Source organism: Corvus brachyrhynchos, unplaced genomic scaffold (genome assembly GCF_000691975.1).
Source record: "Corvus brachyrhynchos isolate BGI_N302 unplaced genomic scaffold, ASM69197v1 scaffold325, whole genome shotgun sequence".
In the NCBI taxonomy this organism is placed as follows: Eukaryota; Metazoa; Chordata; class Aves; order Passeriformes; family Corvidae; genus Corvus; species Corvus brachyrhynchos.
In genome coordinates this window covers 864533-881751 of record NW_008238356.1, presented here as the reverse complement: position 1 = coordinate 881751, position 17219 = coordinate 864533, and the positions used below count along the sequence as shown (strand labels likewise).

The window sequence follows — 17219 nt, the reverse complement described above, 5'->3', positions numbered from 1 at the left end:
TATTATATCTATTATATATTGTTATATATTTATATATATTTATATTTTATATATATATACGCACATATATATATTTTATACGTACATATTACTATTATATGTATATATGTGTATAATCTATATTATTATGTATTTTATATGTAATTATACATATATGCAGGTATATATGTATAATATATACAGACATATATGTGTATGTGTATATATACATGTATGCATATGTGTGTGTATATATAATGTATACATATATAATATATAAAAATAATCTAATATATGTTTATATATTAATATGTTAATATATGCTAATATACGTGTATGTATGAGTATATATATGTATAGGTGTGTATATATGTATGTAGACACATAAAATATACATATATATGTATAATATATATAATACTAATATAAAATATGCATGTTACACATATGCATAATATATGTGCATAATATAACAATGCACAGTATCATTTACATAATATATAAAACATGATATACAGTATCATTAATATAATTACCAATACAATGCAGCAAAGCAATACTACGTATTAATGATGTATTAATACCACCTTCTATTGGTTCTATTTAAATATTAAAATTAATGAATGCCAGAAATGTTGTAATATTTTAATATTATTGATATATTTGTAAAATGATGTTATATGATGTAATGTGTAACATCTAAGATACTAATATAATTTCGTGATATATATGATTACATATAAAATATTACATGCTGTGTTATATAGTATATATGACATATATATTATACTCTATTATGCTATTATTAGTATTATCTTTTAAACTCCATTAGAAACTTCACCTTATGGTAGCAGTCTGTTGTTCTGTGCAAGTTCTATATAGTTATTCAGAATGGGCCATCCATATAGTACATAGAATAGGCCATTACAGCAACCTGTTGGATGTAATTTAAATTATCTGAAATTTGGAGTGTGGCCCTGGAGCAGACTCCGGGATGCACACACTCCTGGAGGGATTACTGAACAAAATGTGTTGCTCATTGGGATGAAGTGATTCTTCCATCCTTTCTGGGGTGGAATGCAGTGTGCTTGTGCCTTTTGTCCTGGGTTGCTGTATTTTGGAGGAGAAAATGCGTGGAAACGTGCACTGATGGATGCGTAACATCGCCCCACAGATGCAGCTGGTATTACTGATGGTATCTTTGAATTTTGAGTTGTTGCAAGAACCTGATTCTCCCTGGAAGACTTCTACGTGCATGGGCAAAAAGATTTTCTTGTATTTTGCAGACCTCCTCTGAACATCTGGTGGCGTAAAAGCTCTGTGGGGGTCTCCACAGCTGCAGGATTTGCTGTCCCCACTCACGTGGGCTCCTTGGTCTGTGGCTGTGGCACCTATTTTCCCATTCAGCATTTCCTTGGTAGGTAATAAAAGCAGAATGCCAGAAAATTTAGTTTCCTTGATGGCCGTAGCTGGTTTTGAATGAAGGGCAACAGGAGACTGGTGTTTTAAATGCCATCAACATGCATTCTGATATTTGCACCTACTTGCTCCCCCCATTCTCTTTCACCTGTTACTTAAAATACTTGGAGAAAAAACACCATTTACGCTTGTCTTTCCTTGATTGATGCAGAGATTAAGTTTATACAGATAATTATCTCATCTAAATAATGGATGGTTTCAGTGTAACAACTTACTTTTCCAGCAGATCAGGATTTATTGGGTGATGGAAATTCTATTAACAGGAATTGAGTCCAACTTGGCTTTGCAAAAGAGAGCTTGGGCCACGTCCAGACTCAAAAGAATCATTTGTTAAACCTGTAGCATTGTGGTGTAGGGGAAGGTAAATTCTCAAGTTTGCAAGCATCCTTTTTTGCATTTATGTGTTCATAATTTTCCTCAAGCAAATCTTTATAATTGGGGGTAGTCTAGAGAGATCCAGAATAATCATAAGGGAAGTTTTATGTATTTTAGTGTCTTTGGCATTGTTATACTCAGGTGAATAAATAGACAGGACTCTGTTTTCTTTAGGTTATTTGTAAAAGCATCCAGCCTGTCTTATTGCTAGCCCTGGAAACAGCAGATTCTTTCTTCAGTAGCGTACTGGTCAGTGAAGATTTGCTGCAGAATTCCAAAGGTAGAATTGCTTCTAATTATGTAAAATTGGCAAGGAAGTTAAGGCACTGCTGACTGATTTCTTTTTGTGGGGTTTCAAAGCTTAGGTACAGATATTGTTTTATTCATTCCCCTTCAGCTGATGTTTTGGTAGTTGTCCTCAGGAGAGCAGAGCATGGAGGGCTAAAACAGGGGTTATATAGCACTGAACTGGTGCTGTTTTATGCACATATGTGTGTGAAGGGAGAATGTGAATTATGGAAAGCTGGGCTTTATTCATTCTGCTATCCACAAAACAATTTGAGAGTATCTTCCTCACTTGGAAGGCTTGCTAGGCTGGCAACAAAAGAATTCCTAAAAAACTTGTCAGAAAGCAGACTTTTTGTTTGATCCCATTTTTATCTTGCATGTGAACAGGCCAACATGCTGCAAATACTTTATGCCAAAACTGCATCCATTCTGGACTTCTATTTATTGTGGATTTAAAAATTTTCCCCATCTGACTGAGGCTCTTCCTGCCATCCAGATCTGCATTTTTCCAAAAGGTTCAAGCTTGTTCTTACATATAACATGTGAAATCCCAAACAGTTCTATTTCCACCTGGCTAAGTGAAATGAATGCAGCAGCTGCCAAGGACTGTGACCTTTGGCACTGTGTGGTGTGCCAGTCACTGCTCAGTGACAGGAAGTTTATTGCTCTGCCCCTGCAGCTGACTCTTACTAATAACTGCTGTCTTTTGGCTGTGCAGGAAGATTGGTGGAGCAGTGCCCTGTCACCCATTTTATTTTTTCTTGTTTTCTTGGCTGAAAAATACAGCATTAGAGCCCACTGCAGTGTTCTTCCATAGTGGTTTTTCTGGATAAACTGCCCTCTTTAAAAAAACCTTTGTGGTATTAGTACTGAGAGATCCAGTGAAGCAAAAGAGCACTGGGGTCTTTTTTACTGAACATCCTAAACTCTGCTTAGAGGTTGCAGCGTGATCCTGCTCACTTCTTAAGCTGTTTAAAACTGTGACATCACACTGTGTGTTTAGCTTTAGATTATAGAGCAACAGGTAAGTCAGGCCTGGAACTGGGCAGAAGCAGTTTGGCTTTGGGTAAAAAGGGATTCAATTTTGTTTGATTTTGCCAGTGTAAATTCTGATATCAGGTGTCATGTCTGCTGGTAATCACCATGCAGACTCCCTTTGGCTTCTGGGTATTTTTTGGCCGTCAGTCCTAAAATGACTTGTAAAGGTCACATTAAGACAAAAGTTTGGAGGAAGCAGTGTTGTTATGAATGTTATGAACAGGTGACTTCAAGGCTCCAACATGGCATCCTTCAATAACACTTAACTTATTTAAACTCTCTCAAAGGAGTCGCAAATCCCGCAATCAATCTGCTGCTGCAGGAAGGACTCGGGGCAGTGTGAATGCTTTTAATATTACCAAGTTAAACTGTCTTGGCTGGAGCTTTGTACTCACTGCAGAACGCATTATATTAATATTCTGATTAGGTACAGATTAGTTTTTTGATGGAATAATTCGGGTAAGTAGACTACGTCAAACACAGCAGCAAGATTACAGAGGTTCAAAGCACAGCACTTTGCATTTTTAAATATGTAATTCCAGCTGGCATCTGTGGAGCTGGAACAGCGTAATGCATTTCTGTCAGCATTTGTGTTGGGGAATTTAAAAGAGGCATTTCAACAAGAAAACATAAGTGTTTTGTTGGTTTTTGGTGTTTTGTTTTTTTTTTTTTAATGGAACTGCTGGTTTTGAGCTGCACAGTGTTTCTGGCCTGCCACATAGTAAACCATCTCCCTGATGAATGCGTTGATACCGTGAGCATAAAAACCCTGGGAGAATGTTTTGATTGTGCATATTTTAGAGCCGCGACAGAAGCATCGCATTTACCCTGACATTAAATTTCATGAGCTATAACTTGGCACAGAGCAACTCAGCGTTTTATTCTTGCCTGAACAGGATGATGGTGCTCTGTTTCCTGAGCAGAGCCCTGCCACGAGCCAGGCATTCACCCAGCCCTCTGGGGAGACAGCTCTGCTCAGCCGGCGCAAATAAGCCCGTGTTGACTTTATTCACCAAGGTAAGAACTGTTTACACAATAAAGCTGGGCAAGGCCGTGTGTTTATCAGCTTTGATACACAGGAATCACAGATTAAATGGCTTGTCCTTGCTTTTTTTTCCCCCATGCAAAGTAGTATTGGGTGTTTTACTTTGTGGGTTTCTGCACACCAGGCTTTGCAGCACAGTCCTGCTCTCATTGTAGCAAGCAAGAATTAGCAACCAACAAAGATTTCAGAACCCTTTTGCCTCAGTGACTCTATGGTTCATTTACTGGTTGAAGATTTGGTCCAGCTGCCAGTGTTTCACCCTGAAAATGGAGAAAAGAGATAAATTGTTGTACATAATCTGCCAAGCACAAGCATCAACAGTCAAAGCAGGCTCTTCAAAGTGCCTATGTTTAATTTCAGCACTACCTGTGAGACTGTAAAATGTATCCAAGTAGTGTTGGGAGCACGTGAGGGAAGAGTAGATTTTGTTTTACCCTCTTTTTGCTTTATTGGCAACAGATAAAAGCGCAGGAAGGATTCCTAGGCATATTCAGAAAATGAGATGAGCAGGAAGGATCACTTACAGACTGTCACATTCCATGAATTGTTTTTGATTATTACCTGCCTAGTTCTGCAGTTTTATAGAGGATGGCACAAGGTGGGTTATGCTGAGTTTATGTGGTTGCTGCAGCCCTCAAGAGGAGAGTAACTACAAAGCACTGAGAGTGCTGACATCTGTGTAGTGGTTTTAAATATGATTAAAATAATTTCCTCCTGCTGCACTGAATGAATGTTTGTTCATTCCATCACTAACCATACAGGAGTGTTTAAACTGTGTGAAAAATGAATAGGTTAAAAATAATAGGTCAACATCCATTTAATAGTCATAACTATAAAGTTGCAGCTTTGTCTCCTCCTGCCCAGTTCAGCCTCAACTCATTCATAATTGAAATGCAGTAAGGGAGGGAATAATGCTCTTACCTTTGGGTTAATTATCGGAAAAAAAAGCTTTTTGTGTCCTAAAATTCCTAGCTAGTAAGGCACTGTGTGAAATCAGATTTTCTAATAGCAGATTTCCAGCAGTTCTCTAACATGGCCTTTTGTTGAAAGTGGCTTTAGCTCTAAATGTTTATTTTTAACTTTAAATGTTCACTGGCAATTGCCAAGCAAAGTGCAGACTATAAAAAAAACTTAATCCACACTGTTAGCTTATGCTAATTAACCCTTTTTTGCCTCCTCCTTATTTTTAATGAGGAGAAAAGAGGAGGAAAAAGTAGAAGGGAGCTGTGACTTCTGCAACACACTGATAGCAATTATCAAACAGGTTTCCCCTTGCAGTCCCCTTTTATGACAACCCCAGCATTTGTGCAACAACTGCTTATATAAATGTACTTTTGAAAAAGATTTCGCTGTTAAAATAATTCACTTTTGGTTTTAAACCAGTACTGTCTAGTGCCTGAGCTTGCCATGAGAGTAAAACCATATTTTTTTCCTAAAAGTTAGCTGACTTTGTCAAAAGCATTTATGTGACTGGTATGTTAGAAAGCTGTCCACAGGCCTAGTGGAACCAAGTGTGACCTCTTTTGACTGGCAGGAGCCTGGTGTGTTACAAAACCGATGTGCAGGATTCTGGGTCATTCCTTTCAGTCACCAGTATACCCTCCAAAAGCAACCAGAACCATTAAGAACACAGAATTTTAGTATCCTGCATAGGTTTTCAGAGCACAAGGACTTGTCTGTGCCACGGGAAAGGCAATTTAGATGAGATCTGAATAAAAGTAGGGTGTTTAATCCTAAGTAATTCAATGCAGCAAATAAAAAGTAGCTGTTTCATGTTAGCCTTACGTTTAAACAAGCCCTAGGATGACTTTTCAGTGGGAGAAAGAGGAGAAGGTCTTTTCCAGCTGTGGGCAGAGGGACAGAGCCATCATGTTCACCTCCATATACTTTGCTATGTGAATTATAGCCAAATTCTGCTGTTGCAAACACTGGAGCAGCATGCCTTCATGAGTGTTGCTTCTTCACTTACAGACTGCGTGATCAGTGGAACTCAGATGTTCAACTGCAGTGGAAAATGAGGGAGTTTTCTAAAGTGTGAGGGTTTTTTTTTACCCTGTCACAGGTCAAAACACTGCAGCTGTTTGCCAGTTCTCCCTGCTGGAGGTTACTCTCCTTCCAGCTCTGCAGTTTGGAGGATCCTGCCTAATTTCTTCCAGGCGAAGCCACACGGGTTATCTTAAATTGCCTTCTTTTCCCATTTGAACTGAGCCAAGTGTCTTGATCTGAGACAGGCTGGAAGTTACTTGTGTGACTCTCATTCCTCCTCTGGGTGCAATGGTACCTGCAGATGTCTTCATTTGGTGACAACAGTGCTTTGAATATTTATGGCTGACCAAAGCGAGGAGTCTCTGCAGGACCCTTCAGATCATTCCCTTGGATCAGCTTTTAGAAGACTGTTAATTTCCTCCGTGGGAAATGGGATAGCAAATGAAAAATAATTAAATTCAGTGGCTGGATAGTTTGTTTTGTCTTTTTTCACCCACACTGCACTGATAAATAAAGGTTCAGAAAGCCCTAGGACAGGGTGCTTGGTACAGGGGAGGGAACCTGCATTTGCAGTAATGGGTGCTCCTGTCTGTGTGTATTATTTTACAGTACATACAACTTCTGTGGTTTACTGCATGCTTTAACCTACTGTGAATGTTTTCCTTTAGAAACCATGCCCTCTGTGTGATGAAGCAAAAGAAGTTCTTGAGCCATACAAAAGAAGGGTAATGTATGGCAATACTGTATATGTTTTCTATATGGAAAAAAACAGTTAATCAGGATTCTTGCTTTGTAAAAAGAAAATTGCTTGGGTTTATTTGCATCTGTTATTCTTTCATGGGTGACCTCTTCAAGATGATTTCAGCACTGATTTACATAAAACTCATTATCCAAAAGCATTTTGTGACAATGCTACTCAAATAAGTATTGGCAAACTAAACTGGTATCCAACATGTTGCAGTAGTTCTTGGAAACACTCCTTTCGTAAATGCTGTTGCCTTGTCCGAAGGAGGAGTTTGCAACTCTCATGAGGCAAGTAATGATAGAATTTGAGAAGGATGTTACTAAGTGGGGCTTCAAGTATTTGAACCATGTGTGACTGCAATTTTTGCCGTTCTTCAACCAGGTTTTGATCTCTCTGTTGAAGGATGAAACTTTTAATGGAAGCATTAAGAGCTGTTGCACTCTGCTGCCTGACAGGCAGCTGTTTTGTTCCCAGCTGCATGTTTGTTGAGCTTGCTGCCCACAGGAGAGTGGTTCCGCACAGTGGAACAAGAATATCCTGGGCTAGGGAGAGATTCCTTTGTGGAGAGGCAGCCAAGGGTTGTGGCTACATATATTTTGTACTCAAAAAAACAGGCACTTATCTACAACACAAAGAATAAACCCAAAAGCTTCAAAAAAACAGCCTTGCATTTCTGGGGAAAACATTGATCAGAAGACAAGCAGGTATTGCTTTTCAGTGTCCAGCAGGAACTGACATATTTCTTTTCTGTCACAGTTTATTCTGCAGGAGGTGGATATTACCCTTCCAGAGAACTCAGCGTGGTATGAAAAATACAAATATGACATACCTGTTTTTCACTTAAATGGGAAGTTCCTCATGAAGCATCGAGTCGACACTCAGAAGTTTGAGGACCGACTTAGGAAGGTGGAGCTGCAAAGTGATGGAAACCAGTGAAGAAAATGCAGCTGCTCTGGTGCGGATCTGAAAGGTGAAAAGAACCATATTCATGATCTGGCCTTAAATTTCTTAGATCATATGGTATCAGAGTCTGAAAAACTTGAATGACTTGTTCTACTTTGTAATAATCACCCAGCCCAGCTGCAGCAGGAGTCACCTTTTCTGTACCATTCATTTCTTGCTCTCGTGGGCTGGTTTTTCATTGACAGAATAAAAGCTGCTCCGTAACAGCAGATGAAGTAAATTCTGTTTGTACATGGTTGGCATGGCCAGGTTTTGGAAGTGGGGGGTGGTACAGGGCTGGTTTCTGTGAGAAGATTCTGTAAGCTTCCCTGGTGTCCAGCAGAGCCAATGCCACCGACTCCAGGATGGACCCTCTGGCCACATCCGAGCCCATCAGTGATGCTGGTGGTGCCTCTGGGATATCAGATTGAAAGAGATGGGCAAAAAACCCTGCAGAACACCACTGCAGCCAAAGAGAAGTGTGAGAATATGTGAAGTAAACAGCTCTGCAGACACAAACGCCAGAAAAGGAGCAGGAAGAGCTGCTCCAGCTGCTGGAGCTGAGGTTCCCCTGCAGCCTGTGGTAAACCCCTGGCGAGGCATCTATGCCCCTGCAACCCTTGGAAGTTAGCAGGGCAGCAGAGATGCCCCTGAAGCACTTGCAGGACCCCATGACAGAGCAGGTGGATGTGCCTGAAGGAGGCTCTGACCTGGTGGGAAGCTTGCACTGGAGCAGGTTGCCTGGCAGGACCTGTGACCCTGTGGGGCGCCCATGCTGGAGCAGCTTGCTCCTGAAGGACTGCTGCCTGTGGAGAGGGACCCAAGCTTGTGAAGAACTGCAGCCTGTGAGAAGGACTCACTCTGGAGAAGTTAGTGGAGGACTCTCTCCCATGGGAGGAACCCCACGCTGCAGCGGGGGAAGAGCACAAGGAGGACAGAGAGAATGTTTAATAAAATGACCACAAATCCCACTCTCCATCTCCCTGAACCACAGAGCGGAAGGAGGAGGAGAAAACTGAGAGTGAAGTTAAGCCTGGGAAGAGGGGATGGGTGGGACAAAGGTCTTTTTAAGATTTCGTTTCCTTTCTCCTTACCCTACTCTGATTTCCTTGGTAATAAACTAATTTCCCTAAGTCAAGTTCTGTTTTGCCTGTGCCAGTGATGAGTGAGTGATCTCTCTCTGTTCTCATCTCAACCAACGAGCCTTTTGTTGTATTTTCTCTCCCCTACACAGCTGGTGAGGTGACTGATAGAGTGACTTTGGTGGGCGTGTGGCACCCTGCCAGGATCAGTGTTTAAAAGATGATTAGCATGTGTAGACTGTAGGTATGAAGGAGATTTCCTTGAAGAAGTATAGGAGTCTATCCTAAATGATAATTTGTAATGGAAAATAGGGCATTTACTGTTAAGGGCACTTGATTAAAGACCACACACTCTCACTGGAGTTGTATCTATAGAATGATCATCACAGTTTGATCCAGTTATTGCTAACACCTAACACTGAAAAGTTCATTTTTCACATTTCAGTTCTGTCTGCAGCACAGCTGCAAATCCATTTATCATGTGGCAAGAATGCCATTTTATCAAGGATTACTGCAGTTGCATTAGAGCAATGTAGGCATGTGAAGGAGACAAAATGTCCAAGTTAGACATATTTTCAGGAAGAAGAGAATGACAGATTTAGGAAAAGTCAACTATTTTAACTTAAATAATCTGCAATAGACTGGAGAAAGTTTCTGGTGTTTTTGATCTACTTAACAGATTCTTTAACAAAGAAACAAATCCCTACCTGCTGCATTTCTTTTCTTATCGTGGTGATATTCAGTCTTTTCTAATCACTAGGGCTTTAAGCAGGTTCACTTCACAGATGTGGCTCCACAGAGGGAAGAATCCAGACACAATGCCCGGCTGGAACAGCAAACTGAAATACAGTAGGATTCGTTACAGACTCTAAGTTTTGGAGTATAATTTTAATAAGAAGTCAGCTGATCTGCTGTGGTGAAAATGGGCTGTTCCTTTATAGCCTCATCTGCAGTGTCCTTAGCATTTGACAAATCATTTGCAATACAGTTTTGTTGTATTCCCCAAGATGAAAAATTTCTGGGGAGTGGGGAGTAAGAAATTAAAACTTTTTTCCAGCTTGGTAGCTTAAATCAACTCGGCTTGGGGTCTGAAACTATCCAAGATTTCCCAGGAGGGAGACCTGCGCCATTTTTATTGCAGAGAACTTGAGGTAAGTTCAGCCAGATCATCGATCCACAGTGTTTTTCATCACCATTAGCAGAAGAACAGGGCTCTAGAGACAAAAACTTCTGTACTTTCTGCAGTTCATGCTGCTACAGCCAAACTTCTAACTGTGCCACAGGTTACTGTTAAATAAAAGGTCTCAATTACCTCTGTATCAGCAAGTGCCACTTGCTTTTCTTCTGTGATTTGAGATGGTTTCAGAGGGCCCAGGTTTTTCCCTCACTGAGGTTTTGCAATAAGAGAGCTGCATAGTGAACTTGTCAACCATAGTTCAAGTGCTCTTCTAAAATGTAACAGCATTATCTCAAAGATAGGGAGAGCAGAGGTCATGTGGACTCACCCCATTTCCCAAAATACAGAACTGACAGAGACTGGCAGAGCTGTCAGAGAGCATTTTGCCTTTGTTTTATTTTAGTAAGGCCTGTTTTGGGAAGAAAAAAAAAAAAAAGGAAGCTAAAACCAAACTTCTTAATCATTTTAGAGTTGATGAATCCCTTGTTCCTTTTTCTGTCAGACCGTGGAGGTTTTCTTCTGTAACCAGTGCCAGATAAGTTTTTTCCCCATTTATTTTGTAAAGTGAATGATAACACGATTTCCATAATAGCTTTTGTCTATTGCATAGCTTTTGTGATTGAGATGGAGCTTTGCCATCAGGGCTGTGCTGCCAAAACCTTCCAGTGGCTTTGCTGTTTTATGCTTTTAAGGGAGTGGAAGCTCTCTCTTCATCAGCTTGGACACAGGGATAGGAGGTGGGAATGTGTCAATATAGAGTGTTGGTGGCACAGGCTCTCCATCTTCCAAAAGCAAGAAAGGATGCATCATATATAAATTAGAGGAGGGTTTTTCTTCTTTTTGAATATAAGAAATGCAGCAGTCTCCCAGCACATGCATCTCTCTAATCAAATGTGCTGAAGTACAGCACAGATATTAAAATGAGAAGGCATATGTCCCTGCTGAATATATATTTATGGAGCAATATGCAACTTCATGAAAACTGGCAATTTACTCTTTTGACAGTGGGTATTGGCAGGAGTGCAAAACCTCATAATGCACTATCCCCATCATGTAAAAAAAGCTTGAATACAAGATGGGTTTATTTCCTATTTCTGGCCAATTAAAAAGCACATACACAATGTCCCATCTTCTTCCAGTAACTATAAAAAACAAGTACCAGCCAGGCTTACTTGCTTATAAGTTCTGCTTCTCTGACTCTTTCTTTGTATTGTCAAACTGTACACAAGACACACAAGAAAATGTCTCATTTCTTTAAGAACAGCACTCCAGGCACAGCAGTGTCTTCCTGTCCAAACTGGCCTGCTGCAATACACAATCTCAGATTCAGCTGTAATCACATAGCCATCTGGATTAACCAGACATGGAAGTAAACAAAGCCCCATGTGCAAGTGTTTACAAGATCATATTTAGTTTGGTGTTTTGTTTTGTTTTTTTTTTTTAATTTCAGTGGCAGTGTCACTTTCTAGGCAGTTTTGCTTTATACTCTACCAATATCTCTTATATCTACCAATACCAATCTCTCTTCCATCATGCCCTGCTGGCGAGAAGGCTCCATCCCATTCTTGTGAAGCTGCTTTGCCTTGTATATCCAAATCTGAGTTTTCGAAAGTCAGGGCTGGAGCTGTGAGAACAGAACAGCTTCCAGGTAGGGAACCTCACCTGAATGATGATTTGAGCTGCTTTGGCAAAAATTAAAAAAAACACAGTAAGGACAACAAAACTATTCTCTGCCCTCTATCCTCAACTCTTGTAGCATTTCAGATCAAGTCAGAGCTTGGTTTGGATCTTCCAGAGATAAACTCCACATGATCAGGCTATCCAAAGGCTAAAATGAGTTCCTACAGGGACAAATACCCTCAGCTGTCTGTCTTGTCCATGGAATGAACTGCAGGGACTGAGGGCATTCCAGACCTTCCTCATTTTCCCTCAGTGCTGCCTTCTGGGACACATATGGTAGATTACAAGAACAAAAACTAAATCCCTCCCAGTCATACACAAACCTCACTGAAATCAGACACAACTGCACACACTCACTTCCTTTCTCCCATTCCTGAGTCCTTCCCAGGGATATTTAACCCAGGGACCAGTTCAACAGGTGATCTGTGCTGTGTTTTTTTCTTGTTGGTTTTGCTTTTGGTGGTTTTTTTTTTTGTTGTTGTTGTTGTTTTGTTCTGATTTGGGTTTTTTCCTTAGCTATGACATTCCCTGAACGTTCCCTGAAGATCTGCTCCCAGAAAGGTGGCACCTATCTCTCCATCCAGTGGAGAAAAGCATGGTGAATCAAACCACATTGATACACATAGATTTGATTTATACACTAGGCAGTGGTTTAAGCTTCTTCTCCAGGAGGTGAGACGCCCATTGCAACAAGATCTCCAAGGTGCCAGGAGCTGTGGCTGCAGATCTGTTTGCAAGGCTGGGACCCAAGTGACTTCATTGATGTTCCCACTGCAGTGAACACTACATTTCTGCTTTATTTACCTCACCTGCCTCCTGCTAAGGTGTGCTGGGTGACTTGGACAACCCGTGCCAGGCTGTCCCTTTTAATTTTAATTGCAGGTAGCTCCTGTGTGCTGTTTCCATTTCCACCTGGAAGTGCAGCTGTGTCACCAGGGGTGAACCTCCAGGTGCACATACAGGTGGGCTTTTTTTGCTTCACTGGCAGGAAAGCAAACCAAAGAAAACCCCTCCCTGTTCCTGTGGGCTGCAAGTAAAATTTTAGTACATCCCAGTGATTTAAATGCAGTTGTATTCAGGGAATGCAGCAATTCTACAAAATTCCATCCCAGCCCTGCAACATTCCTTTATTTCCGAACAAAGCAAGCACGACAGAGGCAGTGAAACGGAGAACTGTGGTTAGGCAAGGAAAAACACTAGCCTTCAGGTTTATCCATCGCTATCTTTGGAACTCGGAGCTGTCATTTTCGATGCAGCTCCAGCTGAGTCTCAGCAACTCGGACGTTTTCATTGACATCAGCACGGGAGCTGCGGAGGTGCAGCTTTTCCCCCACGTCTCAGACTATGGAGAAAGGGCTGCTTAGAGGTTTTTAACTCCCGTGTGACAAGAAAATGATTAATTCCTTGGTTTTTAGCAGTGCTCCGGCCGCCGCCGGGGCTCGCAGGGAGCTGTCGCTACCCGGCCGCTCCTTTGTGTCGCTGCTGCTCCGCGGGTACCGCCAGGGGAGGAGGAGGAGGAGGAGGAGGTGGAGAAGAAGGAGGGGTTGATGGCAGCGAGGTCCTGTGGCGACAGCCGAACCGAAGGCACGGTTCCTGTGTCGCTCGGGGTCTGGCGGCTGCTGCTCGTGGGCTCTTGCCTGTTTGAGGCTGCTTCGTCCGCGTTTTTGGAAGGACAGCTGAGGGTCCAGGTGGAGGAAGTAAGTGTAACTGGACACATGCAAATGAAAATGCGTGACTCTGGGAGGGCGGGCGGCTTGCGTTTTCTGTACAGGAATAAATTCCCGCTTCTTTCTTCTTGTTATTCTTCTTCTTCCTGATATTGTTGTCATCGTCGTTTTCCAGTAGCGCAACTGAGGATTGGATTTAGCTCTTTCCTTAGAGAAAATGACGTGAAACCATTTAAAGAGTAATAATGTCCAGCGAGAAGCGATCTAGCTGAAGGCTCTTTCAGGCACAATTACCTTCGGGACTTTGGAATTGGGGAGGAAAGAAATACAGCCTCTTTCTGTTCCAGAGGCTGTGGCAAAATAGCCATTTCTGGTATTCAGCCTAGGAGTTCTGTATCCCTTAGCCTTTTCTTAAAAAAAAATCTTTTTCCTTTTAAGAGTCATATGGCTCTTTGCAGATATAAAGGTTTATGAAACTTGCAGTAATGTACTTGCACATGTCAGAGGAGTTTAACTTTCAATGCAAAGCAATTGTTTAAACTTAAATTTAACCCTGTGTTGCACCCTCTTCGGCTGCTGATGGTGCATGCAGGATGTTTAGCAAGTAGTGTCTCAACCCTAGACCGTACAGGGCAATCCAGCCATTCCCAAGTCATCAAACCAGTGAAAGCAGGGTATATTCATCCATTAAAGATGACTTGTTTTGGCAAGGATGCTTACAGCCCATCCAAGGTCCGTTGAAGTAAACAGGAAAACTCTCACTCACGATGACTCATGTCCGTGGGCTTTGGACCAGTGCACGGTGTTGGAAACGTGCTTTGCCAAGTGGGACTCTGTAGGTAGCCCTCCTGCTGCCCCCTCGGCTTGTAAAGGGAGTGGGATGAGGTGGAGAGTGGTGTCAGACAACAACTTGTGGGTCTGTGGTTTGCTTTACCTAAATACATTTGCTAATTGTGCATGTGTTCCTTAGGGTTTTACATGTCATTGATCTTTAATTAATTGCTAATGGCTCAGTCTGCTGCTGTTTACGAGGCTGATGAGGCAAATTGCAGCCTGTCTCTCTGCAATAATTATTATTGTGATGGCATCTCGGGGTGTGCAGTGTCTGCTCTGAAACTTCCAGGGGGTAGGGTGCTTGTGTGTGAGGGTTACAGGCATCAGACTCACCTGGGAACACACAGATCAGCTGTCTGTCGGGTCTCCCGGTCAGAAGGGACCTTGTCTAATACTTGTTCTGATCTCTTGCTCATCACAGGCCACAGGATTTCACAAATAAATTCTGCATCAAGCCCACAACTTCTGTGAGGTCTCCACTTGCCCTTATGGACAGGCTCCATCCATGGCAGGGGTTCAAGCATATTTGAGCCACTGCCTAGTGGCTCACAGGCCTGAGCTCTAAGAGGGTGAGTAATATCTTCCATTTAAAATGCCTGTAATTAGGCTGAGAGCTGTTTGGATCTATCAAAATATGGTTTTGCAAATAATGCCTATTAAAACAAATCAAGATAATTGTAGCTGTTGTGGCATTTGTGTTAGCAGAGCCACTTTCTCTTTGCATGAATTAGTAGAGACTCTTCTGCAGTAGATACAAAGTCTTTCAGGGATGTCTGATGTCTGTAGTAGCAGAAACTTAACCTACATTTGCAAATACATCTGCCTAGTGTGTTCTTTGCAATTCTCCAGGGTCTCTTGATGCAAATTTTAGGGGGGCTGTTTCTGAAAGTTGTTCTGAGTGGATTCATCCTCAGATCAGCATTGATCAATATTACCCTAAAGATGACTCTAGCTAGCTGGAGCAGGCCCAGAAGAGCCGTTGTGGGCCTCCTTCTCTTAAAATAAAACAGGTTATAGACCAAGGAAAAGTACCTGAGAGCATCACAAAAGCGGGCACAGCAGATTTCTGCTGCCAGGAGGGTGTCCTGCTTTCCTTATGGAAGCTGGCAGGAAGAAATGCTGCTGCTGCTTAGACCCTCAGTCTGAAAGGGAGGGAAATTATTTGTGACACAGTGCAGGAGGGCTTGTCACAAAATCAAAGTGCTGAAAATCACCAAAGTGATAATAAGAATGCTTATCAAGGAGTTCTTGCTTTGCTCCCATGTCATCCTTGCTGTGTCAGTCCCCTTGGCACTGTGCTGTAGATATTTTTTTGGTATCCTTACTATGATAGATCCCTCCACACAGCACAGAATCTCGTATCTTTCTTTCTTGTGATTGCTGAGCCTATTTTCACAGCAATACAAAGCAACAGGAAGGGAAAAAGAGTGTCTGGTATCTCTCTCACTCTGCTCTCAGTTAAGCTTTGTGCAAGGCAATGTAGACCAGAATTAATTACTAAATCTAATTATACTTTGTGTCTTGGAGATATTGATGATATTTTCAATTTCAAATTTATGCATCTGCAGCTTCTTTTTTTTTCTTTTCCTTCACTGCAGCAACAAAGCCAGCAAAGCTCTTAAACACGTGCCTATTTTAAGCCTGCCAGCAGTCCCTTTGACTTAATTCAGCTGAGTGGCCCAGGGCAATTGTTTAATATAAAATTCTCTCTGTCCTGATGGCAGTCAAAGTCATTGTGGTTTTGTCAGGGTTTTGAGGGAAGAGGAGGGAGGGAAAAGAGAAGAAGTAGCTTATTTCTGAAGCCTGGCATGACTTGGCCAAGCTCTTCTAGGTAAACTCTCAAAATGGGGATTCTTGTATGTTAAAAATACTGGTGTCTCGGTACTTGCTTTCACCCTGAAAAAGCTCCCTTTTTTATGTGATACTCATTCATTCCAAACAGTGTTAGAAGGTCTTGTTCATTCCCACAACACTTAATTACAATGAAACCACCGTTAGATCTGCTTCAGACATGCCTGTTTCTAATCTGGAGTACGTCCACACCCTGGCACTTTAGCATCCTTCCAGACTTCCTTATCTTAACCTTTTTTCCTTCCTTAAGCTCTTGCACTTTGCTGGTTTTTTACCCATTTTGCCAGTATTTACCTCACAATTTTTCCTTCCTTGATAGCCTTCCCCTGCTAAAATGTAGCTGGCAGAACCAATATATTTGCCAACTTCATCACTCTGCTTTTGTGTTTTCCTCTTCTCTGTTCAGTGTCAGCCCGAACACTCTGAGCAGCTTGGGACAAGGATTTTGGTCACCCTTCTTTGTTTGTCCCCATGCTTGGACATCAGCATGCACTGCTGCAGTGACCACAGTGATACTTCTTTGATTGTGTCTCAGAGAGGTGTGCCAGTGGAAAACTCCTTGTTTGGCCTCCACTAGGACTAATTTGGGGGATAATTCAGCACCCAAAGCTGGACCACTGTGAGTGACCAGTGGAAAGGAGGGAACGATGATCAGCACCACAGTTAAAGGGAATGTAGCCCTGACACTGATGAAATTTGACTAATATGGGGCAACCGTGGCCCATTTGGCTTGCTGAATATCACCTCATAAACTCCTGATCCTGGGACCCTCCTTGGCTCTTGAACTGAAATCTGCACCTTCCCATCCTTATTTTTTTTAATATATGGATGTTGTAATGAGTTCCCATCTAGCAACAGTGCATTTGTTATTCTCTGTTCTGAAAAATGATGATTACTAGCATGCTTCTTTCCTAACAACCAGCTTCCTCTTGTAGCTGTCACTCAGTTTGATTTGCTTATACCACAGATTATCAATGTCAGACTTACTCCTGCTGGTGAAACCCAGTGCTTGACATCCTGGTATCTCAAAATACACAGAAAGGATGAGGGG

At 41.8% G+C, this 17219-nt stretch overlaps 2 protein-coding genes across 3 annotated transcripts in view; both read left to right on the top strand.

The window, feature by feature from the left end:
- The first annotated feature begins 829 nt into the window (after positions 1–829).
- On the top strand, positions 830–9015 carry CUNH5orf63 (chromosome unknown C5orf63 homolog). Of its 2 annotated transcripts, XM_017735502.1 has the most exons (5): positions 830–1396; positions 2008–2113; positions 4056–4176; positions 6859–6915; positions 7692–9015. In XM_017735502.1, exons 3-5 carry the CDS (start codon positions 4057–4059, stop codon positions 7869–7871), a joined length of 357 nt encoding a protein of 118 aa, XP_017590991.1. In that variant the 5' UTR covers positions 830–1396; positions 2008–2113; position 4056; the 3' UTR covers positions 7872–9015. The 2 variants fall into 2 exon arrangements, with proteins under 2 accessions (XP_017590991.1, XP_008632855.1); XM_008634633.2 differs by lacking the exon at positions 2008–2113 and having other exon boundaries at positions 980–1396.
- Positions 9016–13316: 4301 nt separating this feature from the next.
- MARCH3 (membrane associated ring-CH-type finger 3) overlaps positions 13317–17219 on the top strand; it is a 56717-nt gene continuing 52814 nt past the window's right edge. The window contains 2 exon segments of the mRNA XM_017735496.1: positions 13317–13513; positions 14739–14886. The gene's annotated coding sequence lies outside the window, so the exon portion shown is untranslated.